At 55.1% G+C, this 27,818-nt stretch overlaps 1 protein-coding gene across 4 annotated transcripts; it reads right to left on the bottom strand.

The window, feature by feature from the left end:
- Positions 1-2,483: 2,483 nt before the first annotated feature.
- Positions 2,484-27,756, bottom strand: NPHP4 (nephrocystin 4). Of its 4 annotated transcripts, none has more exons than XM_055798550.1 (29): positions 27,658-27,756; positions 26,473-26,663; positions 25,750-25,881; positions 23,160-23,332; positions 22,779-22,843; positions 22,346-22,498; positions 21,191-21,327; positions 20,514-20,680; positions 20,304-20,430; positions 18,028-18,207; positions 17,145-17,274; positions 14,799-14,845; positions 13,875-14,089; positions 13,587-13,778; positions 12,771-12,958; positions 12,001-12,161; positions 11,404-11,584; positions 10,123-10,251; positions 9,697-9,899; positions 9,396-9,622; positions 9,104-9,293; positions 8,867-8,950; positions 8,611-8,767; positions 8,211-8,296; positions 7,199-7,284; positions 6,593-6,773; positions 5,849-6,028; positions 4,876-5,019; positions 2,484-4,695 (listed from the first exon to the last, which is right to left on the bottom strand). In XM_055798550.1, exons 2-29 carry the CDS (start codon positions 26,605-26,607, stop codon positions 4,555-4,557), a joined length of 4,191 nt encoding a protein of 1,396 aa, XP_055654525.1. In that variant the 5' UTR covers positions 26,608-26,663; positions 27,658-27,756; the 3' UTR covers positions 2,484-4,554. The 4 variants fall into 4 exon arrangements, with proteins under 4 accessions (XP_055654525.1, XP_055654524.1, XP_055654527.1 ...); XM_055798549.1 differs by having other exon boundaries at positions 27,572-27,717; XM_055798552.1 differs by lacking the exon at positions 27,658-27,756 and having other exon boundaries at positions 13,875-14,005; positions 26,473-27,526.
- Between the last annotated feature and the right edge of the window lie 62 nt (positions 27,757-27,818).

Raw genomic sequence — 27,818 nt, 5'->3', positions numbered from 1 at the left:
TCAGCCTGCTGGTCACCCTGGGCTCCGGCAGCACTGCCAGCCATGCTCAGTACCCGGCGCAGAGACCGCACACCAATAAATTCATAGTATAACCATCCCTCCATGTGCCAGTGGTTAATTGATAATGAAATTATGTTCCGGGATATAATTGCTTGGAGGAGCCCTGGGCCCTGCAGCAGGCCAGTGTGGTTGGCACAGGGTTTTTGCCAGCCTCGAGGCCGGGTGATGGGCTGGTCGTGCCTGCACAGCCCCAGGGTTCAAGCACTCTCAAAGGGACTCACTCAGGAGCGGGCCAATGCCAGCCAAAAAGTGATGCACTGCTCTGCCAGTGGGATGCTGTGTCTACTGTAAGATGCCATACCATGTCGGGGGGACAGCATGGGGTGCCTTCCCACCCCCTTCCACTGCTCAGGGTGACACGGCCACCCTCGGCCCTGGCCAAGCCTCACCGGCAGGTTGCAAAAGTGTTTGCTTGATGCTGCAGTGTCGCTTTCAAACACGTCTATTGACTTTCAACTTGGCAGAGACTCTAAATACTCATTTTAGCTAATAAAGATACCCGGTAATGTCGTATTGCAAGGCTGGCGAGCTCCCAGTAAATATTATGGTGAGCCTTTGTTTAATTAGAGGTTTCTCAGGCAGACGCAAGTTTGTCCTCATAATGGAAAAATAAGCTGGGTTTCAAAGTTTGGGCTCGAGGCGCACCCTGCTGAGGCTTGGGCACCTCGGGAGCTGGCTGCCGAAAGGGCACGTTGCTGGTGCAGGAGTTTTTGCATCCAAGTCCCTTTTTTCTTTTTCTTTTTTTTTTGGTTAATTTATTTTCTCATTTCTAGCTGCTATTTTTAGTGGCCCCTCCCTGCCCTGGGCAGATATACCTGCTCTTCAAATTCCTCTGCCGCTGTTCTGGCAATGCCTCCTGTCTCTGAAAACTGGGCATAACCTCCAGTGCCAAGGGCTGGGGATGTGGTGGTGCCAGCGCTGGTGAGCCGGTGCAGCTCCGGGGGGAAGGCAGCGCGGGCAGCCACGTGCAAGCGTCAGGCAGGGCTTTCTGCCTGCTCCTGCCTCCCCTAGGTTCCAAACGCAGCCCTGGAGAGGCTGTTTGTTCTGAGGATCAGTAAAGTTCAGCCACCGCAGCAGCGCACCGATGATGACTCCTGTCTGGGTAGGCAAATAAATTTTGATGGGTTTTCCATCCACCCTGCTCAGGATGGGAAATGCCAGCACTGGCTGGGCAAAGCTCACGGAGAGCCAGCAGCACACGGAGGCAGCAGGAGCAGGAGCCATCCCAGTGCAGCTGCCCCAGTCACCTCCCCGCAGCACATCCACAGCTGGGGAGGGCAGAGGAAGGCCCCGGGGCAGCAGTGCAGTGGCGCACATGCCGGCATCCCTCAAGGCTCCCAGCATCGCTCCAAGGCAAGGGAAGCCCACGTCCTGCGGCGCTGGGCAGCCAGGCCAAGCGACAGCTACGACCCCACCAGGATACCGGTGCCTGGAGAGGCAAAGCACAAGTGGAATCAAACCGAGCCGTGGAAAGCCTTCAAAGCGCCTGGCAGCGATCCTGCCTTCGCCTCCAGCCAATTCAGCAACCCACCCCTGACCCCTGCCAAACGAATTCCATTAAAGAGCTGCTGTTCGATCAATTAAAGAGCCGCAAGTGTTTGATCTCCTTTCCCCAGGAAAACACCGCAGTCACGATGCTGCGGGCAGCAGGGAAAGGCAGCCCCTCACCAGGTCTCTCCCAGGACCTGTCCCCCGTGGGCTGTGCTGCCTTGGGAACCCAGCTGGCCCCACCAGCACCAGTGCTCACCAGCTGCCCCAGAGCTCAGGCAGATTTAAGAGACATGGGGTTGCCTGCCTGAGAGCATCGGCGAGGCAAAGGCAGCGATGCTCCGGTCCCCGAACACTCCCGCCTGCTCTGAGAGGGCAGAGCACTCCCAAGAGTTACCAAAACCACAGAAAGCGCTTCCCAGTCTTTTCTTCCCTGTGTGCTTCGGTGATGAGATGTGAGCCAAGATTTTTAGGGTGAATTAATTATATTGTTACCGGAATCGAATTTTCTTCCTGACCTGAATGAAATGGGAAGAGAACAAGTTGCATGCTAGGCACACCATGCTACGAGCATAGTGTCATTAACGGGGACAACTTCGTTAACAAGCATGAACCCAAGAAGTGGCTCTGCCCCAGCTTCTTGTCCCTGGCAGGGCCAGGCAGCAGGCACTGCTCCTGTGCCTGCACCATGCTCTAGCAGCAGCAGCTCCAGCATTTCCAAGGGCCGTGGCTTCAATGCCAAGCAGCCCCGCACACAGTGCTCGCTGCATGCCACACACCTCTGCGGAGGCTCTTTGCACTCTGGCAGGACAGGGTCTTGCCCCCCAAGGCCCCCTGCTCATGGGGCTGCCCCTCTGCAGACCCCGCCACGCCGTGCCGACAGACCTGCTCAGATCAACCACTGCGGTTTGCTTACGTTCAAAGAAAGGAAACAGTTTAATTAAAGCTAATATAGTGAAAACAATTTAATAGGCACCAGCAGGGCATATGAATGCCCTACAAAGATTTACGGGACTGTCCGTGCTGTAGGAAAGGTATTCCGGGCTGGAGGAGGTAGCGTGGCTCTCACCTGCGCTCCCTCCCTGGACATACAGGGGAGAAGGGAAAAGCCCAGGCTGTGCCGCTGCCTCGCCCCAACTGGCTCCTGCTTTCTTGCACTCCACTTACAGTCTGCAGCTAAATATAGGCGCCTGTGTAAATAATCCAGCCACCTCATTACACCTCCATCATCTGCAACAAAGCCACTAGCACTTATCTAGGCTGGCCGGCAGACAGCTCAGACCCGCTTCATCACAGCTCTGCGGGAGCTTTTCCCACATACCCTTACACCACTCAGAAGTGACAAATTCTCACACACGTTTCCTAAACCAGTGCTGTCAGGGGCTTGCAGCACCACAAAGGAGGAGCAGCCACAGGTGTCCGGGTCCCTCTCGAAGGCACCGGGACACAAGACATCTCTGTTTCCTAATGAGAAAATCTTTTTCAGCTTTCCTTAACAGTCTCATCAGTTCTGCAGATTTTGGGTCAAAGCCATGGCACAGCTTTGGGGGAGCAGGCAGCACGCTGCCTGCACGGCTGCTGCCCACCGCACCGTACATATTTTGGTGAGCAAGAGCCACGGGCTGCAGCGGCCGGTCACGTTTCATGGCAGCGTGGCTGCCGAGCTGCCGGCTCAGCTCGAGTCCCCCTGACAGCATTCCCTGCCCGCCGGCACATCGCTCACTGGCGGCTGTGAACGCCTGGCACTCAAGCCGTCTCATCTGTCGCGGCGGAGGGTACAGCACCAGCTCATTCATAAGCCTCAAGAAATATCGTTGTGTGAAAACATAATGAAAATTATTCAGCTAATCTACTTTAATAACCCAACTTAGGGGCCTCTCTGTGCTGCAGACAGCATAATCATTTTTAAAATATTAGCTGTCATTTCCAATCAGGCCTTGGGAGGCAGAGGAACTCGGCACGCTACTTCAGTGGGGCTACTAATTCTCCAGCTTCAGACCCACAAAGAGGGGGCACAAGTCCCCTGGGAGCAGTGGGCTGCCCACCGGGGCTCTGCTCACCGCTCAGCCACAGCAGCAGAGGGGCACAGCGAGGGGCAGGGATCCCCCAGCCACCCCCACGGCTGACACCCCCCTTTGCCTGCCTCAGCTCCCTTTTTTCTCACCTCTCTGGGTTTTTCCCCTCCACACAGTGATCTTAATACATCACAGCGTGAGCGAACAGCTATAGATGTGCTGTGAACTGGTGAGGAATGGGGGGAGCCTTTTAGCACCCAACACGCAAGATCACAACACATGGGGATGGGGCTGTCAACCCTCACCCCCCGGGGCATCAGCCCGCACCTTATTTTCCCATCATTCCCCTCCGCCTTCCCTGCCTGGACACCCAGATGCTCCATGGAACTGGGAGAGGACACAGGGGACCCCCAGTGCTCCCCACCACAGGACTGACAGCAGCACAACGGTGGGAAGGGTGAGCCCAGCACTCGTCTGCACAGGATGGGGACGCAGAGTGTTTCCACCTCCCACAGACAAAACCGCTGCCTCACTCTGCCAGTTCTGCGCAGCAAGTTTAACTTTATAAGGATGAGCAAAAAGTATCAAAAAAACCAGAAAACTGCTGCGGTGTGTACAAAACTCAATGTATAACATAAAATACTTCAACAATATTCTGCAGAATCAGATCTGCAGACTTTTGAAGATGCCAACAAGCCTAAAATACAGTAATGCTTAACAAAAATAAGGACAACCTGCAGCCACAACGTGTGGTAACAAATACGTCTGCTCTCCCCAGTTTGTGCTGATGGAGCCGTGTGGCAGCGCCCGCGCACATGGCAATGGCCCAGGACCCCAGCAGACAGTGAGACCTCCCGGCTTGGTGACTACGAGGGGACCAGGGTCACAATGCCCTGTCAGAGAGACATGGGCATCTCCGAGGCAGCACTACCTGGGGCGTAGCGGTGGCCGGCACAGAGGCCAGCTGCTTTGCTGCAGTAGGCGGGTAGCCTCACCGGTAGAGGACCTTCACACAGAAGGTCTCCTCATTCTTGTCCTCACGATCATTGATGTGAATCAGGATCTCCTCCTCACCTGTGCTCTGGCTAGGGGCGAAGCGCAAGCCAATGGTGTACACCTCCCCGCCGGCAACCTGCAGGACAACAGGTGGGAGGAGAGGCAGCGGGACCAGCAAGGACCCCTCAGCCTGCCCTCCCTCCCCAGCTTCCCAAGGCAGCACACCCGGCATCCACTGAGCACCACGCCACACATCGCGTGTTGCGGCCGCGTGAAGGCAGGGGTCTGGCAAGGGGGCAGAGGCGGCAGGACGTACCTCAAAGGAGTCCTCCTTGAACTGCAGGAGGTCAGGTCTGTTGGTGTACAAGAAGTAGAGTCGGGGCGAGGGGTAGGGGTTGGTGTAGGTGATGCACTTGTTGCAGCCTCTCCCGCCTCCCACGGGGAGCGAGATCTCGAACGCCTGCAGGTCAAGCACCAGCCATAGCAGAAGCGGCACAGACAGAGGGAACAACAGGCGCTTCCCCACATCAACTACGGAGAATTGCCTCTCACACCGACACACCGCGAGGGGAGTTTTGGGGACACACTGCCTTATGTCTCCTCCTCTCCCCTTTCTCCACCTTACATTCGAACTCTGCCAGCAGGTACAAAGAAAGCACCTTTGAGCAAAAGCCACCTTCTCACACTGCTGCTGGCACCAGTGCGCTCACAGAAGTAATTACGAGCCCAAGCAACAAAGGGCCAGGGGAGCAGCTGGGACTGGCCAGCTCATTCTCCAGCTAATTAATGGACATCCACAGGGAGAGCCATGGCACTTGCTCAGGTAACACCCTGCAGCACCGGGGCAGGCTGGCACTTGGCAGAACACTAAGGCATCAGTTTAAATGCCAATCCAAACTTCCCCCTGTACCGAGGGTTTCAGGAAAATGTTTTTAAAAGGAATGCATCAGCTGGGAAATGTAATTTTCCATCTTGGAGGCAAGTCCTCTGCCAGCACAGTGCTACCAGAAAGCAGCATGCTGTAGCTTTAATTTCACAACAAGGGATACTTTGGAGTGGCCCTTCTCAGCATGGGACTGCCTTCAAAAGAGCAAAAGGTGTTTTACCACGGTCTTCTGCAAGACTATTCAAGCACCCGAGGGCTAAGTGTGTGCTCAGGGCAGCAAAGACCAAAAAACCCATGGATGGAAAAAGAAGCAGCAGCAGGGTACAGCCCTGGGTAACTGGCTGGACCGTGACCACTGGTCCAGCACCATCACGGCCTATTCCCCGCACGACAGCCACCGTACCTTGGAGATGAGGGGCTGCCTGCAGGACAGGCAGAGCAGCCAGGATGACAGCAGCTGGTGGGACTCCACATCCACCAGATTGAGGTAGATGAACCTGTTGCCAGCCCGCCGAGGCCTCACGCCGATGTACAGGTCCTGGATGCCGTTGGCAAGGAGAGCGAAGGCACCATCTGGATCCAGCTGCAAAAACCAACACCAGGAGCTGCAGCCACCCCTGCGATGTCCAGCTTGGAGCATAAACTATACCCAGCTGCTCTTAAAAACCCGTGCACCTATGCCACCGCTGCTGAATCTCACCTACACGAATACACCGGGATTGGCTTCCTATCAGGAAGGGTAACAGCCTCTTGCTCAGGGAGAGCCAGCTACTCCCCAGCCCTCCCCTCCCCTTGCAGGCTTCATTCGGGGAGACTTTCGCTTTTGTTTACGTGACAGCGATGGAGTTTTTGTGCCTTTTATTATTCACATTTGCAATTACGGCCGAACAAATTCTAAAGAAATTGTTAGTCTTCAGACGGTCTCATTAACGCAGATAATTTGCCCTCTGGGGTTTTGTGCCAACGATCCTACACATGACAGCTCTAATCAAAAGATAATTATCACAAACACTTTACGGCAATAAGTCGTTCATAATTCCAAGCGGGCTGCCTTTCCCTTTCTGTGAGGGATTTCACCAGGCCGGTCCAGGCCCGCCCCCTGCTCCCCACCGCCACCAAGGACCTCAGAGGCCCTGAGCCCACCTACGGGGGGTACCTCCAGCTCCTGGGGGTGGGAGGTGAAGGCCTGCACCCTCCGCGTGGCCAGGGTGCCCCGCAGCAGCAGGGAGAGGCGGGTGAGCTGCCCGACGGTGCAGCTGACGTCCAGGCGCTGCAGTGAGTGCAGGTAGAACTGCCAGATCTGGATGGGCGCTGCCAGCCACGTGTCCCTGCAGGACAGACAGACGGACAGGGCTTGCCGATGGCACCGCAGGCTCAGAGCAAGCAGCCAAATACCAAGGGGTGAGCCCAAAGCGGGAGCCTGAACTCCAGGTGAGCATCTCCCAAGGAACCCATTTCAATCCCACCCATTCCTAAAGCATTATCTGATGCAGAGATAGCCCGGCTGGCTCAGAAGGCTTTAGCCAGCACTCCAGGGATGCTCTTGCCAGGGATTATTCAGAGGGAAAGAGAATGATGTAAAACCCTAAGCTGTAAGCATTTTGGGAAGCCTCCTGCCCAGCCTTGTGCTGCTCAGCAAAGCTGGCTGGGCTCGGGAAGCCACAAGCAAGGAAAGGGCGGCGCGAGCTCCCCTCCTGCCCTGCCAGGCGCTCGGGGCCAGCTTTTCATGCTTTTTGGGGGTCCTGCTACTTACATGTAAATAGCAACAAAGAACTTCTTAATCTGCGGGCTTGGTCCTCCAGCTACTTTTAGGAACATGTCCTGCGGCTCCCCAGGCCCCTGTGTGCAGAAATCAGAGCATCATTCCAACAGTTAACCTCAAGATCAAACCAGCTAACGAGGACTCCAGGGTTTCCTTCCCATTAACAGAAAAACCCACCACCAACCCACTTATGAAAGCAGATGCTTTCAGCATCTAGTTAAACTGTGTTATTAAGTTATTATACAGCTTGGCTGAGCTCTTCCAGTATTTTTAATTACAAAAGAGGATACAAACGACTATCGCATTCCAGGTCTGCATCTGTAATCAAATTTTGGCAAACTTTCCCCAAGTTCTCTAACAAGCTATAATCCAATTACCACGCTAACGCATTTCTGCAACAGCAATTAGCAACTACCCTTCATCACCATCTGCATGTATGTGCCCAAATTTAGTTTTCCTTTCCACCTCCCCCAGCCACAAAGCCAGCCCTGGAAACTTGCACTGGGCATATCCATGCTTGGGGAGGGAGGCAGAGCGACAGCTAGGCTTGGCCCAAAGAGCCGCTCAGCCTGGCACTGCCCTCCCCACCGCCCCAGCACCACCCCGCAGGGAGATGCTCTGCCACGCATCCAGGGGACGCGCCGTGCTCCTGCCTCCTGTCACCAGCAGCTGTGGCCACCCTAAGCAGCAGGGAAGGTCTGTCCCACGCCTGACAAAAAGGCTGCTTTTCTCCAGCATCTTAATCATCTGGTATTTGCTCAAAAGAACAAGCAAGTACAGGTTGCTGCACAATGCGATAAGGCGCAACATTCCACTTCAACCGCAAAAACAATGCGGCTCCTTTTAATTGGGAATAAAAGGCAATTCTGGCTTCATCACCGTCAGTGTTTCACTACTATGGGCTGACAAACGGGGATGCTTTGTGGGTGCGAGGCAGTTCTCTGCCAACAACCCACACTACAAGGGCACAAAGGATAGAGCAAAGCTGAAGTGTAACCAGTACCATATTTTTGGTTTCGCAAATGATGTCAGGGTCGCTGCAGCGAACAAACATCTCAGGCTGCCCCCCCAGCATGCCCACCGGCGCGCCTGCAGAGGAGAGAGACAGAGATTAAACTATATTCAGCATTTTGTCTGTTTGCTACCCCACGCAGCCACAGACCAGAATCCCTTATGCTGGGCTACCAGCAAACTCCACAGCCATAATGGTGCAGGGAATTAAGTATCAAATCAATGCAGGCAGGCAGATGAAGAGCAAGCGAGGAGCCCTCACCCTTTTGGAGCCTTGGAAGCAGCGAAACGCTCGCTGGGTGCTGCCACACCTCCAGGAAGGCCCCTATGAACCATGGGTGCCAACTAAAGAGGAAGAGCCCAAGCCCCCACCGGGCACACCGCAGGCTTACCAGGGAGGGTGTGCCAGGGGGGCAGCCGAATGGTCTTCTTCAGGAAAGTGAGCTCCGGGTGGTAGAAGCGAAAGGTCTGGTCCACCACATGGGGCTGCGGCTCCACCTTCACCCGCAGCAGTGCGATGGGCTTCCCCTCGCTCACCTGGAAGGAGACCTGTCCCGGAGGGCAGCAGGAGAGGAATGGAGTTTTGCCAGGAGGGATGCTTCTCCTCCCACGCAGCCCCTCGAGTGGCGTTGTGTCTGCCTCCCTCACCTGGATGTACTTCGTCCGCCCGGCCCTGCTCATCCCCAGGGAGCAGGCGGTCACGTCTGCACCGGTGCCAAGCCCTGCCGGCCCCTGCAGGGTGCAAGGGTGGGTTGCCTTGGGATGCAGCACTGCTATGGCTGCACAGTGCTGCCCGTGGCAGTACCGCCACACCCTGCCGAGGCAAACACAGCTGAGGGAAATGCTTTCCGCTGGGAACAGCTCAAAACAGGGGCTTGCACCTACCTGCACTGCGACAACAGCAGGGTCCGCAGAGAAGGTCTGGTATTTGAAGGGGATGCGGACAGTCTCGTTGGGGCGCAGGTAGACCTGAGGCCTGAGGTTGTCACGGAGGTGGAACATCGCCTCTTCCACCGGTGTCACGCTCTTGGTCAGCTCCTTGAAGTGGCGCCACTCCCTCGGGTCCAGTATGACACTGGGGAGCAAGCGGCAGAGATGCTGGTAAGGACTGGTTGGGAGCTGGTGCTGCCCACGCATCAGCCCACACACGTGGGAGAGACCCCACCTTGGCCCCCACCTGAGCTCAGAGTGGTCCACTTCAATGGTCACAGTCTGCTGGATGCTGTAGGGGTTCTTCAGAGTGAACTCGAAGAACTCAGCCATCCCCAGCACAGCATGCACAGTGTGGGTGGAGGTGATGGCCTGGCTGAGCATCTGGCAGATGTTCTCGCCCTTGATGTGCTCCCGGTAGGTGTTGGTGATCTGCAGGTCCCGTGCGTGCCTGGCACACCGCTCCTGCCAGCCCTGCCAGGAGGGAGAGGACCATAAGCCCAGAACCACCACAGCAGGCCCCTGGCCCCTGGCACCCCTCTCCTCACCGACAGCTGGGGCATCCTCCCACCACTGGCTTCCTCCTGCTGCCGCACTAGTGCCATGCGCCGCAGCTTGCACCAGTTGGCAGCCTCAGCCTCACCAGGGGCATCCGGGGGGGTCAGCCTCCCCTCTGTCTGGTGGCTATGCAGCGCAGCTGCCAGTTCGCTGTCCACCTCCACCAGCCTCCGTGCCCGCGACACCCGCCTGCCTGCAGGGAAAGAGCACCGTGGCACTCATGAAGGACCCCCAGTTAGTGCAGCCCCAAGAGCCCCCCACAATGTTGTGGGGCTGGGAAAGGGAGCAACCAGATGGGGCAGTCAACCCACGGCTGGGGGCAAAGCGCCAGCACTGCAGCAGCAGAACTGGCAGAGACCCTGTCAAACCGAATCCACGTGGGGGGACAGGCTGAGTCCCAGCCCAGCAGGACTCACCACCAGCGGCGTTCAGAGAGAAAAAGCTGCTGGCTGGGATGCTGCCAGCACTGTCCGGTGTGGGCACAGTGTGGGAGCAGGATGGCAGCAGGGACAGCGGCTGCCCTGGGGTCTCCTCGCACGGGTGGCCTGCCATGAGAGGAGACAGGGGTGAGCAGAAATCATCCATTTTTCATTGTTATAAAGTCTACTGCAAATTTTTATCCTCATTGCAGGTCTTTACAGACAATTTTAAATAGCACAAGTAAATACCCGATTGCTAACGATGCTCTGTGAGCCCTACGGCGCTCCGTCCAAAGCCTGTCACTGTTACCACCATACATCCATCCACACAGATAGGGAGAAGCATCAAAAGCATGGCACCATCCCAAGCGAGTCACCCCTGAGCCCCTCACCAGCTCTGGTTTTCACTTCTGTGCTCTCCATCCCCAGGCTGCAGCACTGCCAGCAGCGCTGCCACCAGGCCAGGCACGTGCCACCGCATCTCTCCGCTCCTGCCACCATCCACACTCCCATGCAGGTCATACCAAGCAGAGCTGGACGAGGCTCTAAACCCTCTGGGTATTTACTCAGTGTCCAAATCCCATCCCCATACTTAGGGCAGGGGCACCGAGCTTTTCAATAGTGTTTTTAACAACAGTATTTTGGAATTTAGAAAAAGAGGACAGGGAAAAAAAGAAATCAAAGGGTGGCTGCTATCCTGGTGCAGTATCTCTGCTTCCTCTCTCTCCTTTTGCAGGGTGTGAGTTAAACCTCTCCCTGGGTTGTGGATCTCAGACTCTCCTTCCCAAGAGCTTATCATCCCTTTGCAGGCAGAGCATGGAAATGACGATTTAAGATATCTTATAATGGAGTTAATCTTTCTTCTGAAGATAAGATTTTGAAACCTGGAGTCACTGCACATTTACAGGATGGGGAATTAAATATATAAAATAAGAGCAGCCAGCAGGTTCTGGGAAGAATAACATTCTTACAAGCATGGTTTGCGTTCAGGTACAGCCCTGTGCATGTCATGCACTTCTCCTGCAGCCCCGTGCTGTTTGCTAGCACTTAACTGCATGGTGCTGTCCCCACACCGCCAGCTTCTCTGCCACCACGCACTGACATTTGCAGCCAAGCAGGGACCGCAAGCACAGCCAGGAGCCATGCGCCTGGAGCCGAGCAGCTGGTGCCAGGATGGGGGCTCCAACTGGCACTGGAGGTACTTGGCAAGGGGCGTGTGCCATGCGGTGCTGGTGCTGGCACCCAAGACTTATGGCCGCGTGAGTGCTGGGCTCTTACCAACATTGGCCAGGAAGAGGTGGAGGTGGCCCCTCACGGCCACGCGGATGCCGAGGGGTCGCAGGGCACCATGCCGCAGTGCTTCCCAGCCCATCACTGTCCCATCTGGCTCATACTCGGTCATGGCCACCTCCAGCTCATGGTGGGTCCTGATGGCTGCCCGGCCCTGGCGCAGCAGGGACTGGGGACAAGGCAAGGGCAGGTAAGGGGTAACAAGTTACTGAGGAGTCTGCTCTGGGGGGTAACAAGGTCTGGGTAAGGATGCTTCTGGATGGCCAAGGTCAGGGGCCTTTAGCCCTAAATACTGCAGGAGCTCCAGGGACATAGAAGAAAGTTAATGGTTTGCCATTGCTTTGGAGGAAGAGATGAAAAATCCCACGATTAGGGGCTTGTCAGGCTGACATTGGTCTCAGTTACACAGAGGGGCTGACAGCAACTCGATTACTAACGACACAAGGGTAAGGCAACAGCATCTCAACAAGGGACCAAAGGAAAAGTCAGGCTCTTCCTAAACACTCCTGCACACTAAACAGAGGTCTCCTACACCATTAGCAGTCCTGAAGGCTTAAGAGGAAACACCTTCAAGTTAACCAATACCTGCAGTCTGACAGCAGCAGACCCAACAAGGAGCAGGGAGTCTCCATCCCAGACGTCAATCTGGAGGCTGTGCTCGGCCAGGTACCGCACAAACCAGCGCTGCTCCCCAGGTCGCAGGAACATGGGATCCACCATGTACTTCAGCTGCAAGCCTGGCAGTCCTGTGAGACACGCGACATTGCGACATCAGCATGGAAATGGAGCTGCTGCCAGCACCAGCACATCAGCCAGGACAGGGACACTCTTCTGGTTCAGAGAAGGCTGCCTGCTCACACACCCACCCTCTTTCACCTGACAAACCTGTCAGTCAATTAGCAGGGTCTAAATTCCCCCAGGATTGGCACATCCCACAGAAACGCTCGGTCTGTACAGACCCCCCTCTCATTGTCATTAACAGCTCCACACAGAGAAGGAGCTTCATCACTCACAAGTGTTTGGTGACCCTTGGGACCAGAATTTAATAAGCCACAGAAAGACAAAGAAAAGCATTCAGCGAGGAGGATCAGAGCTGCTCACACCGGGCGCTCTGCTCTCACGTGCTGCCTTTCTTTTCAAAGGCACTTAGCTGCAACGGGAGCCAGCAGCCTCGACATGCAAATAGCACCAACACTTAGTGTTTTACTTCAAACGCTGGACATTTTCAATGCTTTTCATGATGTGCCACACAAACTAGTCGAGGTTTACTATTAAAGCAGACACCAGCCTGTTCCTCATCGCAGAGGAAAACCCAAATCTGACCTATGGAAGAGGATGCTAAAACCAGAGCTTACCGCTGCTGTGGGCCCCATCCTTGTTCACCTGGACAAGAAGCTGCACTGGCACAGCCAGCCTGGTCGCCAACCCCCCGTCCATGCTGACCAGCTGCAGCCGAGGAGTGGTGACCGGTGGGAAGCGGTAGAACTGGAAGGTGAGGAAGATGGTCCTCGGCCACGTCCCCTCCATGCCATCCCGGGCATCCCTTGAGGGAGAAGGGTTTGGGTTAGCTTGTGGCACAGTGCTGCCTCCCCATCACGAACTCCTCATGTGTTTGGCACACACCAAGAGGCAGAAGAACAGGAGAAGATCAGCAGCATCACAAGTATTTAGACTTCTCTGAAGACAGCAGGCATACGGTTTGCCTTGGCTTTCCAAAAAGCTTCATAATTCCAGCTGTCTCCTGCCATATGCTGTGATGGAGAAGCCCAGCAAAGGCAGCATTTTACCTTCACACAGCACGCTACCATCCACGGAAAAAACACAAGCGGGGCCTCATCTAGCCAAAGCCACCCCCACGGGTGCCAACTTTCGCAACTCCATATGCATTTATGGAGAAACCCTGCATTAACCGTTTTTTACATCACATTGTGGCTAATGGATACAAGCAAAAAAAATGGAACATGATTTAAGAGTGCCCGGAAAGGACAAGAGCATCATCATAAAACCCTCCAGGGTTTTGCCTGTATGGCAGGTGATGGAGGAAGCAGCACCTTTGTAAGGACTAAGGACTTATCCCACTCAAGCAGAGAAGCAGCTTCGAGAGATTTTGGGAAAGGAGGAGGCCCCTAGGGTCTGTCCACCAAAGGTACCATGAAGAGCTGCCAACCCACCTGCCAAAAGCCAAGAACTGTAGAATTATTTCATTGCCTTGCAGAGGGTCAGCTTCCTCCAACTGCGGGCTGAAACCCGCCAGGTCTACCGGCTCTGAGATTTCCACTGGCTCCTGGTTGCAGTCCAGGATCTCCGGGAAGCCGGCAGCATGCAGGCACGCCAGGAAGGCACGGGAGAGGGGCGTGCAGGAACTGATGGAGAAATGGGGGTGAGGTGCATGGCCACAGGTGACCCCGGCAGGCCGGGCGAGGGAGGCGGGAGCCTGGGGAAGGGCAGCCGAGCATCACCTGCTTGCCTGCAGCCCCACAGCAGTGATGGGCACCTGCAGCGGGGTGAAGGGCAATGCCCGCAGCTGGTCGCTGGCACCAGGCTCTGGGTCCGGCGAGCTGAGGTCAGCCTCCAGGTGAACGATCCCCGCCTCATGCCAAAAGCCAGGGCTGAGCGGCAGTGCCGGGGGCTGGACCCTGCCCCGCGGTGGGGCCGACAGCTGGGACACTGACAGCTTGCGAGAGAGCGGCGAGTGTGAGCACTCGCAACCCCACGCCGGGGCCGGGTCAGAGGAGCAGCCCCCCGCAGCAGCCCACCCTGCAGAAACCCCTGCGGCGAGGTGGGCCAGCAGCCCTCCTTGCTAAAGCAGCTCAGCCACCTCATGCTCTGGCACCACCGCTCTGCCGAGAAGCGGCACAGCTCAGCTGCTCGAGGGTTCACATCCCTGCTACCATTCCCTGGCAAGGAGGGATGAGAATATGCAGCAGAAAGATCAAACCACTTAATGCAGTCTTATGAAGCATTTCATTTCATCAAAAATATTTGTGTGCATTGATCCCTGCATCAAGATATAAAAAAGTATAAAGAGGGATCTTGGTATTCATAGCTTTAAATCCCGGTATCTCTACATGAAGAAATCATGCGTCACTGTCAGTATGTACTGGGGACAACAGTACCCAGCAAATCTGGGCTGTCAAAAACCAGAACTGCCCTTGCAAATACATCTGGGGTGCGAAAAGAGCCCAGGGAATCTTGCCCAGCCTGTTACAGGCAGGATCCATTTTGCTGCCCCAGAGGAGGTGGATTTGAGCAGGACACTCTTGGCTGCAGCAGCCAAGAAAACCAGCAAAGGACGTGACCAAGAGCACATCCTCAGCACATGGGCTAGCCCCCACAAACGCCACTGCCCACCAACCGCGTCCACTGGCACGCAGGACACTTACCCCTGGTCCCCGTGGGGAGGTTGCCATTCGTTGTGGGGCCGGCACACCTGCACAGAGGGACAGGTGAGATGCTCTAGCAGAGCCATCACCCCCAGGCCCCACCACCACCACCAAGTTCCCTCCAATCTCCCACCAGCCCTTTTAAATGTTGGGAGCAAAACCAGCTCAGCAATGTAGCTTACCATCGCTCAACCACTTATTTGACTTATTTTTCCAATAAGACTGCTGCCTTGGGGGGATAACATAGCACATCTCCAAACCTATCCATTATTTTGCCGGGAATTAGGCTAACTGCCGCAAAAGGCAGCTCCTCCATCCCCAGACAGTGCCGCCATTCCCTACGGCCACACGGCGCTGCCTAAGTGGGATGTTTAATGAGACGTGAAAGTTTTAGGATACTTAAGGTTTCTGTTGTTCCTCCGTTATTTCTGGTCACTCCCTTCATCTGTTCTTGCATTCATGCCCCAAAACGGTATGAGCTTTATCATATTTATAGTTGGCTGCTTGGCTTGCGTGGCAGCACAGCTGAGCTCACTGTGCCGCTGAGCTGCGGGTCCTTCAGAGCAGAGCAGGGGCACAGATGTTCTGTCTCTGCAGCCACGTGATGCTGAGACCTTGTTTTGCTTGCGCCACCATGTATGTGCCAGCTTTTTCATGCTGACCGCTATGCAAAGGAAACCACCCCCTCCCTTGTGGCTAAAACACTGTTTTCTTTCAGTTAGGATGGCTTCAGCCAGCGTTAAGGAGATGATGGACAGATCCACCAGCACCACCGACAGCTGAGCTGACCAATGATGCACTCCACCTCCCCCAGCCAGAAGGGCCAGACGGTGGCAAGTTTTCCAACGGAGCTCTACAAACAGTTCACCAAACACTCTTTTCAGCAGCTCGGGGTGCAGGCTGGCTCTTGCCGTGTAGCCACTCACCTCACAGCACTGCCCTGGGACCACCGCTGCATTTCCCAAGCTCTCCCCAGTGCCGCCAGACCCCAGCACCAGGGGAACACCATGCAGCTCACCCCCTAAAATCACCCTGCTGGGGCATGTCCCCATGCCGGGCACCCTATCCCCACTCCACCACACTCCCCTCAAGCCAGAGCATGCCAGTCTCGTGCCGGGCTGGAAGTTCGCTGTTGGCTGCTTCTCCCTTCACCACATTGCAACTCCCTCAGCGTCCTGGCCGCTGCCAGCTGAAATGCTGCCAGGAAAACCTTTCAAGCAGTACCAGGAAGGTACCCACAGCAACACGGCCATGCCAAAGGGAGCCTAACCCCAGCGCGTTCCCAGCCTCACCAGACGCCTTCACTTCACCCCTGAAGCTTTCTGCTCTAAAGCCCCTTCCACCAGCAAACCTGGCTCCTCGCCGGCGGAAAGCCAGAACTCGCTGTGGCAAAGCTGTGATGCCACTGCCATCTCGTGGAAGGCACAGCAGCACCAGAGCTGGCCTGGAAGGTGCATCCCCTGCAGCGGCCATCACCCTGACCCACGGGCTGGCACCTACCAGCTCACCAGAGGAGCCGGGTAAGCTCGTGACTTGTATTTAAACGTTGTCAGGAACCTGGATCACAGCGCTGAGACCTGCATGGGAACTGGAGCAGGACCGACGCTGCAGAGGAAAGGGAAGTTTGTTTCCTACCGATCACAAAAGGGGGGATTAGACAGAAACAAGCCAGGCAGGAGCTCCAGCAGCTCAGGGCACGGACTCAACTCCGTGCCCAAACCCAAGCCAACAGCAGTTTTCTTTCCTCACCCAACACACACAGCAGACAGCCACTGAAACCCCGACCACCTGGCACCCCTGCACTACAGATGAATAGATGGATGCATGCATTCGCAGCCCAGTTTTCCCCAGCTAGGCACTGGCACAGCCCATGCACGCTGCTCGAATGCCTGCTGCTGTCATGCTCCCCAAGTGGCAGTGCGATGAGATTAACTGGTTTTTCCTCAGCCTGTAATTGATCTCTCTCATGTCCAGAGGGATTCAGTCCAGAGAGACGAGCAGCGGCACTGGCAGAGAGCAAGGGGCTGCTGGTGCAGCCGCTGTGCCTGTCCAGCAGTTTGGGGTGTTGAGCATGGGAGCCCCAGTGCCATCAGAGCAACCCAAAACAGGAGCGGGCTGGTGGCGCACCAGAAATCTCTGGGGATTTTGCACATGGCTCAGCACTACTATCACAGGGGAATTATGCAAGTTAAAAAGCGTGAGCTGAATTCAACTTGATGGAAACTCAGTTCATTCTTGTAATTCATAAACTAGCTCACTGAAAGCCATTGAAGTCGTGTTTTTTCTCCTGAGCAGACACCAGTGCCACACTATATTTTAAATGTCAGCGATCTGGAAAACACTCACTCAGCGATGGCGTAGGAGGCTTCTCCGACTCGTCCCTGTCTTTACATCGGATCTCCGCAGTAGTTACAAGATGTTCTTCTGAATCAGTGGAAAAATGGAACTGGATAGTCCCAGACTCCACGTCCTTCCCCTAGAAATTGGAAATAAAATACTTTTAGACAGCATGCTACACGTAGCCTCCCTTGTACCTCTGACAGATGACTCCCTTGTCCTGCAGTCACAGAAATGGTGGCACAAGCCAGAGGCAGAGCTAGCAAGGGGTTGTACTTTAATAAGCTGATCAAATACCTCTGTCCTTGAGGAGACACACACCTGCCAACTCCACCCACTGCCACCCAGTATAAGATTTTACTGAGCAAGTTCTGCAGACGCTCATCCAGCCCTCTGTTCCTCCCCACGGCAGAGAGCAACCTGTGCAGCTTAGCACCACAGCCGTATTTTGGCCACACACCTGCCCCCCCATGACTCCTTGCCCCAGCCCTAACCTCCTTTTGCTGATAAATATTTTAGAGCAAGGTCTTTATCTTTTGCATGCAATCACTCAGAATAAGCCAGCTCAGCTCACGGTGGCCTCCAAGAAGTATCACAGTAAATAATTGTGTCGACCAGCTACATGACAGCTCAGTCTGCACGTTTGCAGTAACTAAAGTCAAGCAGCGTTCGGCACTGAGCACACTGTCTGGCTGCATGGATGCTCGCTAGCAGTGGCAGGGAGGCTGTCCCCTCCTCTCCCCATGCCTCTGCATTCACTCACGGGTTTGCAGAGAACTTCTCCATTGCCTGGGCACTTACAAAGGTTTTGGCAAAGAGCCTCCCTCATGGCAAGCCTGCCCAAGCACCAGCAACATCCCCGTGTACTTGCCATGCAGAAGCAAGCCCTTACCTTGTTGGAGCTCCTGCTGCTCGGTGGGGTCCGGCAGACCAAGGTTTGGCAGTGGCTGCGGTGGCACCCACACAGGGGCAGGACCACCTCCGTCTCACCAGCACCCGGGACGGGGCTCCAGGTGGCCCAGCACACCCAGCGTAGGTCGGTCACCTCACCACAGGCGCTGCTGGGCAGGGCCTGGATGGGAGCAAGGGGAGCGCAGTGAGCACCAGGCACCCTTGCCTCGTCACTGGGATGAGGGAGCAGGTACCACCAGAGAAACACAGGCTCTTATCTACCACCATGCCTTGCCATGCCCAGCTCCAGCATCACAGAAACCGCTCCCCTTCAACCCATTTTGGAGACACACCACTTTTCAGCACCTTATTTCTCTTTTTGTACCTGTTTTCTCCCCCACCAACCACACCTTTCTGCTCCCATCACTTTGCAGGCTCTGAGGAGCACCAGAACTGCTGCCCTGATGGAGAGAGAGACATTCGTCCCAAGGAGGGGAACCAGGATCGTGAGACTTCTCAATGGAAGAGGACCAAGGTGGCCTGCAAGGTTTCTAGGTTTGCTTCTCTTCCCTCTGCCAGCAGCACCGCAGGCAGAACCGGTGCCTTCCTACCTGATTTCACCTCTTCAAGGCTGACAGCAAACTCAGCTGCACACAGGTACAAATACCATGTTCTCCCTGTAAACCCCGTACCGCACTTCCCACACGGGTGCTCTTTGTTTTTTTCTTGCACTTACCCCGTTTACCCAGCCCGTCACCAACATTATTCCATTTCCTGCAGGCTACAGCTGCGGGACAACAGACACCCACACACCAGGTAATCGTACCTCATCCTTTCACCAAGCTACACAAGGAATTAACACCTCTAGCTTATGGATCAGTGTAATATAATGCTGACACAATATAAAACGGCAGCATAACGCTTTTCAAAAATAACAGGGTTTTCAGCCCTTGTAGGTATTTAGCACACATAGGCTGGGACAAAGACCAGCACCCAGCCAAAGGGCTGTAACCCGCTCCCTCGAGCAGCTCCGTTAAGAGATATAAGTTTGACCCCCCCCCATCCCTGGCAGATGGGAAAGGCAGCATAAAGTCTTCCACTTACCCAGGCACATCCACAGCCACCCCCAAAACCAAAGGAGAGGCACAGAAGCAAACCAAGGTCTCTACCAGTACCTGCAATCACCCTCACAGCCTGCTAATTATGGCACGGAAGACAAGGCAATCGGCTCCGCAAGCCGCTTTGGGATTAACCACTCCGCCTAAGGGCTGCACCACAAAAACCGGCTCCACCACCACCCCAGCCAGTGCTCCGAGCACCCAGCACAGCCAGACAGATCTGTATCTGGAGCCCCAAATCCCTGCGAGTCCTTGGGTTTTAGCTTTTTCAAGGACTTGAACCCAACACATGATTTCCAACAGCAAGGCTCAGCTTCTCCTACCCCCATAATGCAAATCCCTCTGGCCTGGCACACATGTCCCACTCTATAAATACCCATTTTCCTCCCAGTTTTGCTCTGGACAAGAGGACACTTGCTGCATTTTCAATGAGCATCTTAGTGGGATGATTAGAGCCTCCTAACAAACCCACAGCCACTGACTGATTCAGCCACGCTACAAGCTAATGGCTCCAACAGCCAAGGGTCTCTGGAGCAGACGATTGAGGGGTGGCCTAACCTGAGTTGGACCTGCAGAAAAGTTAAACTGAAATACATGTACGGGATCAGTAAGTAGGCATTAGCAAGTATGGTCTCTGCAATCAATACACAGACTTCTCCAGGCTTTAATGTCTGGAAAACATCAGGCTGAAGCTCAAAAAAAACCCCTCAGCATTCAGAAAATATAAAAAAAAAAAAAAAAAAAAAAAAAGAGTGGGAGGGGCTAACTTCTTTTTGGCATAAACACTATATTCTAAATAAAACCTTTTTTAAAATTGAAAATCATCTGAAATTTTCCAGATTAGTCTGCCAGAACACTACGGGACCACTGCAGGTTACGTTTCTCCATATACATATACTCGGTGGAGAAACACAACCACACGCAATTAAAATGATTCAACAAGCCCATTTGCAGGATATTTTGCATAGCGCTGTGAAAAGCACCTGGACACAAATGGCAGGCAGCGTGGCCGCATGAAGGGGGGGCCACCACATCCTGGGGGGTGCAGGACAGCAAAACAGGAGCAGAGGATGGAGTTACTCCGGAGGGCTCGCTCCCCCAGCAGCAGATCTCCACTTAACAAAGGACAGAGATGAGGTGCACGCACACTCAGTCCTACCTTCCCACCACCTCTCCCCGAGCTGCAGAAGATGTACTCCAGCTGGAAGCAGACCTTGAACGCTGGGTGAGGGACCATTTCGCTCAGGTGGATGCAGCTCCTCAGCACCAGGGCTCGACCCACGCCCCTGCACCAGGATGCAGAAGCAGCTGTGGGCAGCACCTTAGGCAGGAGGGAAGCAGCACTGGCAGTGGAGGGTGTCCTCCTTACCTGGCTCCAGAGCTGGGTGCCTCTGGGCAGCCGCCCTCTGCCACCTCTGCCTCTGGCACCAGCACAGCCACATGTGGCACCTGGACGAAGCGCAGGCCGTTGTGGACACCAACGTGCAGCCGTCGCTCCCAAACTGCCATCCTGTTGCCGTCTGGTGCAGCGTTAGCCTGCAACAGGCAAGTTTTCCACCTTGGGCAGCAAGGCAGCACAGCATCCCTCCCTGCACTGCCCACAGTCAGGACAATTCAAGCAATCCATCAGAAGCTCAAAAAATGGGAGCCACCCCTCCCCGCAGCTGATGGATATTAAAATCTTTTGTCTTTGTGACAGAGTTGGTGCAAATCTGGCAATAAAGAAGGACTTGGCCAGCTGTCCTTACCGCACACCGAGCACTGCTTGTTCCTAAATATGCACTGCACCTGATCTTTGACCCAAATTCTGCTTATTCAAAACAAAGCCTATGCAGAGCACCTGTGTGCTAAATCCAGCCGTAAAGCAAGCAAAAGGCTTGCGCAGAGGGGGAAAAAAAACCCAAAAACAACCTATGTCAGAGACTCCAAGTCAGACGAATACACAAACACCATTTATCTGAACTTTTCCACTCTGCCCATAAACAAAGCACTGTCATTACTGCTCGTGTGCTGCGCTTTCCCCTGCCATAAATGCATTGGCAGTACCTGAAGTAAGCGATCACTATTCAGTAAGTCCAGCAGTTCTTCCTCAAATTCCTCCAAGGAAGGGTACAGCTGGACAGACAGCCTCTCCAGATAGTAGGTGACTGGCTTCATTGGCTGGGGTTTCTGCAAGCAGTCACCTGAAAAGACAAGGCAGTAGCCCCAGGTCACACTGCAGCTGGGGGGGACATTGCCAGGACCACGGTGGCACCCACAGCCAAACCCGAGACAAAAGCAGTGCCAGGGAGCCATGGTCACGCACAGGCCCCTGGCCAAAGGGCCACCATTGTTATGTGGCCATGGGGATTCTGCAGATGCACAAAGAAACGTTCCCACTTCACCCAGCTTCCCTGGCACACCCACGTCTTTACACCCAGGAGAGACCCAGAAATACCCAATGCCTTTGGTGTCAGTGGATGCAATCTGTTTACTTACTACAGCTACCGCCACCATTGTGCTGAGGTGCCCTGCAGTGCAAGATGCTGGCTCTCCCCTCTTCTGCTTCCGAGCAGTGGTCTTACCAGCACCAGGGACTCAGTTGCTTTGGACACCTCGCTCAGCTTTAACATTAACAGTTACAACCCCCAAAATGGTTAGCAGTAGGGTTTTCCAGGCAGCAAGCTGAAGAATAATTCAGCTGCAGAACTGAGAGTACTTTTTACCCTCTGAATCTTCAGATCACATAATTTTAATTGCAGCAGTGCGAACGGCAAGGCTGCTACCCATGGGGAAAGATTAATGAGGACTGAACGTGCAAGAGCTCGTCCTCTGAACCTGCCAGACCCCCAGTGATCCTGGGCCCCGCCACTGAGGAGGATGACTTTAAACAAGCTGCAAGGGCTTCTCCTAAGACTCTGCAGAATGACTTTAATTAAACCAACCATCGCTTATCCCTCGCAGCTTCCCAGGAGCAAGGCAATTAACGAACGGGGAACAGACTGAAGCCATTTTGACATCCTTCAGGCTGAGCTATGAATGCAAGGGCTGCAGCCCTGCCAGTCCACACAGAGGAGATGCTCATGCCAAGAGGCAGCACTGCAGAGAACCTGTCAGTGTTCCCAGGAACCCCATGTCAGCACCCTGCCCACAGCCTCCCCAGGGACCTGCTGCCTTCAACAGGAGCAGCACAGGCAGCAGGGAAAAGGAAGGAGCCCTTACTTGTGTCTCCGCACGCCGGCATCAAGCCGGGAACAGTCTGCAGTCCAGATATCAGGTTTTCAGGCAGGAGGTGGAATATCATCTCCAGGGGATGGTGGGGCCTCAGGGTGTACTGCAGGTGGCTTTTCTCCATCACCGTCAGGTATTTGTTCTCTGAAGAAAACATAACATCCTGACATGACCAAAAACAGGAAGACAGCTTTGCAGTGCCACTGTTGAAGAAATCATTATACACAAATGCACGTGTTGGAAGCAAAGGAAAAAAATCCTGTGTTTTCCCAGCCAGGCTGCTCCTGATTGTCAGTAAGGCACAGCCGCTTAGCCCTACCAGGACATGGACCACATAGCACATCAACTGGACACACAGAGTACTCATTGGGATAAGAGAGGCCACCAAGAAAGGAGCAAGACGCAACGTCTTGCTGCTGCTTACTTTCCACAGGGTCCTGGAAGTGTGGGTGCAGCAGGGCACGTGGCGTCCCATGGTACAGCTTCAGTCTGAAAACAAAGAGCACACATGCAGCAGTCAGTAAATCCACCTGGAAGCTCATCTTCATCTTCCACAATGCTAACAGTACAGAAACACCTTCCTACTCTGCACCTGCAGTAAAAAAACCTATCTATCCTTTAGGGAAAGGACAGACATCACTTACAAACCCATCACTGCTTCTTCAGCAGTGAAGAACTGCAGGTTTCTAAACACTGGCTTTGTTTCTGCAGCCCCAGGACCACCCTTTTTCCCCCCAGAGCAGCTATGCATGTTGCCACCCCAGTTCCCAGCACGCCCCAGCACACGGTGGCAGGGGAGACCTACACTCTGTCCTCAGCAGTCAGGTCTGTCGCCTCTGACCCGCTGCTGAAGAGGGGGATCACTCCAAAGCCACAGGAGAGATGCTGAGAGTCCCCATCCCCTTTCCTGGCTGTCACCACCACTTCCATGACGATGGTGATGCCATGGTGGTTCAAGGAGGTGTGGAAGTAAACATCCTGGGACAGGAAAGGAGAGAGGAAGGGTATTTCAGAGCTGGTAGCAGCAGCTGCAGGTAGAGCAATACCTGTTGCATTTGGACAGCCAGCAGCGCAACCAGAACATCCATTAAAACTTCCAGACAGCGGCTCACAGCAAATGACCTCCAGCCCAGCACTGCTCAGAAATCTCAGCCTCCTTAAATCTCAAACCACATTAATGTTTTTGGGGGTGGGGTTTTTTTTTTCCTTTTCTTCTGTTGCTAACACCTGTTTCCAGAGTCACTCACAGGCTGCAGAAGCCCACCTGCCATAGCCAGGGGAGATGGGGCTGGCCTGGACCTGAAGGCAGGAGCAGACAGGATACAGGTCACCTCCCTAGGACAGGATTTAAGGCTAGGTTAATCTTTCTATTAAAAACTCATTACCACGGTGTCCCAGGGAAAACGTTTACTGTAATCACAGGCTGTCAGGAAGGGATAACAGAGAGAGACATTACCACATCAGCCCAGGGAAATAAATCGTTATTCTATTATCTTTTATTGCAAAATGTTGAAATAATGACCGCTGGCTGCAGACTGATGCCTCGCCTTGCAAAGACAGAGAGAGCCCTTAAAGCGGATCTCTTGTAAAACCAAGCTCACCGCTCCCTCCATGAATGCTAACAGCTGTTTGCAACAGTGTTCTTCTCCCCTCAACCCTATGAGGACGATGCAGCACAGGGGTCACCTTGACCCAGCACACATGCAGATCCAGTCCCCTGCCCACGCACTTTCCTCCTCCAGTGAGGCTGGTGAGCATGCAGGCAGCACATGGCCTGCACCAGTAGAGGATGCAATGCTCCACGCTCCTGAGCAGCCAGCAGCTTCTCCTGCACAAGGAGCAGTGCCTTTAGACCTTCCCTCACCCTTCACAAATCGACTGCATCTGCACCTGACCTCTTTGCAACACTAAACTGCTGAACATTGCAGAGCTAAAAGATCCCAGTGCTCAGCTGCAGCAGCAGTCATTCACCTCTTCTCTGCCCCAGCGCCTTTGCAAGACCCTGAGTGCTGCAGATGCACCGTAAGCATGCAGGGCAGGCTGCAGGGGATGGGCAATGCAATTCAGCGACTGCAGAGGCATTGAGAAATGTAGTCCCCTAACACCCCAAAGCTCCTGCCAGCTGCTCCTGGCCACATGCCAAACACCCAGGAAGCCTGCAGACATAGGGATACTGCTCGGAAAGGCAGCTCTACCCAGCATCTGGCAAAGTGGGGAGCAGCACCATGTTGCTCTCTCCACAGCACTCTGCCCTTGTTTTTTTCTCATCCCTCTTCCAAAAAGCAGGGAGCAGCACCATGTTGCTCTCTCCACAGCACTCTGCCCTTGTTTTTCTCTCATCCCTCTTCCAAAAGGCAGGGAGCAGCACCATGTTGCTCCCTCCACAGCACTCTGCCCTTGTTTTTCTCTCATCCCTCTTCCAAAAAGCAGGGATAAGCTGGAAATTAAAACACTTGGGGAAGAAATGCACACATCAATGCCCCTCAGATACCACTACTGATCTAAATAAACGAAGGAGCACAGTGCAGATCTGTGCTAACTTCATCCGCAGCACTGGAAGAGGTGGAAACAAGAGTTATGAATTAGAAAACGTGACATCTCAGCTGTCATCCACACTACGGGGCAGTGGGATCTTCCCAGTAAGGGCGCAACCCAGCTGGCTGGTATCAGCAGCGGATGGAAGCATGGCTTTGGGCAAGTTTAGTTCCCAGGTAAGGAGAGAAAAGTGCTGTGCCAGAGGGAAGGCAGAGGGCAGGCGGGCTGCGCCTTCCCTTCCTTCCCACTCGTGAAGGAACACTGCTCTCTGCCGCCAGCTCTGAACACGGCAGGCAGCACACCGCGGCTCCCACGCCGTCGCCCAGCCCTGGAGATAATCCAAGACGCCAACTTCACCATTCCAATAAATCGTCTGTAAAAGCTTAATAATTGGCTGGTTTCTGGGGTGCGGGAAGCACCAGGAGAGAAAAGGGTTTGCTGCTCCTGTCTGCCTGCATGCAGGAGAATAAACCTCCGCAGACAAGGCACGGCAGCAGGCAGACCGACCACGGGCCAGAGCCCGTGCACACTTAGGACTCGCTGCTTTAAAAGGCTCACAGCTAAGTGTGCGGATCGTAGGCTCCCAAAGCGATCTGAGCTATGCTTCCACCAGACTAACAGAGTAAACCAGCACCAAAGGAGAGCAGCTTCGGGCTGAACTCTAACAAAGACAGCTTTTCCCTTTGTGCATTAAAAAACTCCCTCTCTAGACTTGGCTCCTGCAACTCCAGGGGCCTCCCTGTGGGATCACTGCCCCCCATTCTGCTTCTCGCCACCCCTTCCCAGGGGGCTGTCGCGTTTTCCCAGACCCAGTTGGCACAGCAACTCCCTGGCCTACCCACAGCCCTCCAGCACCCTACCTCATTAAAAGCCACCCTGGCTGAGCGCGGCGGGGCAGTGCGGGCAGCTCGCCAGCTGCTCCTCCATGTCCTCCCGAAGAAGTGGTGGTAGGTGGTATCAAAAAGGGAGAGACGCAGCTGGTACTCAGCTCCCTGCAAGGCAAAACAGGACAGGAGACACAGGCATTCACACCCACTCAGGGACATGCCAGCTCAGCACCCTCAAAGCTGCAGAACACACACTTCAGTAAAAGAGGACAAATAATTCCCGTTTCCTGATGGATGCCCGAGTCAGGCAGGCAGCCCCAGACAGCTTCGTGCATTGCTGGAGAGCCTGTCTGAAAGCCAGAGCTTGAATGAGCCAAGCGAAAGCGGAAGAACTGAATGTGAAGCATATCACAAAGGGGTGGCAGACTTCTGAAGTTACTACCATAGTAGTAGTAAAGCGCTACCTACAGAATGTAGATTAAAAATGCTTACTCAAATTTATAATGAACAAAAATTATATTAAGAATTAAACACTAACTCAGATTTGCAGGTAAAAACACATGGGACTGAGACACGGTTCCAATTCATGCTTCTGGGAGTTACAGTTTGATCCCCCAAAACAAGGAACCGTGCTTTGAAAGCCTCCACTGCTGTGAGCTCTGGCCCACAGACAAAGCAAGTCCCAGCAGCACCATGGAAAGGGTTTGGCAAGAAGATACTGCTGGCCTCCCCACTGCAGAGCCAAGTCCCCCCTACCTGGGTGAAGACAGGCCCTTCTAGGTGCTTCAGGACACACTGGAAAGCCGTGGAGCGTTGTGGGCGAGCCTGTCTCCGCTGGGAGTGGGGAAGAACAATGACATCCTGCAGAAACACCCGCTCCCACTCGCTCATCCTGTTCCCCCAAAGGTCACCTCTCCCTCCCGGCGTTGGCTAGGGCGAGCGCTGGGCTGGAAAACAGCAGGAAAGGCACACAGCGGGATGGCACACTGAGCGGGACACGTCTGGGATGGCTCCTGGGCCCCGCAGCACCCATAGGAGTGAGCAGCTCAACTGGGTGTCTCACCAAGTCCCAGGGCACAGCTGGGTCACCCGCGGGGACCAGTCCCACTTCTCCCATACCATAAGACATACACAGGTGCATACAGCTGCCCATGCATATAGAAGTGTGCGCGTGCACAGAGATCCACAGACGCACACATATAGATTGCCACATATGTAGGTGCATGTATACACAGACCTGCATACACATGGGTAGGCAAACTGACACCCAAATACATACATGCATGCCTCCGCTAAGGCCCACACACCTACATGTGCACATGCAGGTATTTACATATGTACCACAGGTGCTGTGGAGCACCGGGTCAGCGCACCTTGGCACCCACCCGTGCCTCCCTGCAGGTGTGGGCACACAGCAGGTGGGGTTGGGCCATTGCCCATGGCAGGCTGGGTCAGGCCCATTGCCCCCGGCAGGCCCCCTGCCCTCGGCAGGCCAGGTCAGGCCTGTTGACCTCGAGTCAGGCCCGCTGCCCTCAAGAGGCCGGGTCAGGCCCGCTGACCTCGGCAGGCCCACTACCCTCGGCAGGCCGGGTCAGGCCCGTTGCCCTCAGCAGGCCCACTGCCCTCAATAGGCCGGGTCAGGCCCGCTGCCCTCAGCAAACCCGTTGCCCACGGCAGGCCGGGTCGGGCCCGTTGCCCTCGGCAGGCCTGCTCGCCCCTATACCCACCCGGGGATGTATACACGTGTGGGTGGCCAAGGCCGCGGGGGACCTTACGCTGCGCCCACCCGCGCCCCCAGCCCGCCCCAGCTACGCGCGCCCCGCAGCACCCACGGCGCCGGACCCCTCCCGCGCACCCATCGCGCCCCGGCGCAATCTTCCCGGGCGCGACCACCCTCGCGCCAGCCCGGGGGGGATACACGGCCGCGCCGCCACCGCTCACCGCCCCGCCGCCCGCGCTTCCGCGCTCCCTCCCGCCGGCGGATGGCAAGGAAGGGGCGGCAGCGGGGCGTTCCCGGAGCGGCGCGGAGCGCGGCGGCGGCAGTAAGACGCGGCAGCGGCGGAGGCCGCCTCCACCCCCCCCGCGCGGGTGGTCGCGCCCAG

This window comes from Falco peregrinus, chromosome 3, assembly GCF_023634155.1.
Source record: "Falco peregrinus isolate bFalPer1 chromosome 3, bFalPer1.pri, whole genome shotgun sequence".
Taxonomy (NCBI): domain Eukaryota; kingdom Metazoa; phylum Chordata; class Aves; order Falconiformes; family Falconidae; genus Falco; species Falco peregrinus.
Note: the sequence above shows the minus strand (reverse complement) of the source record. Positions and strands in the feature narration are given on the sequence as shown.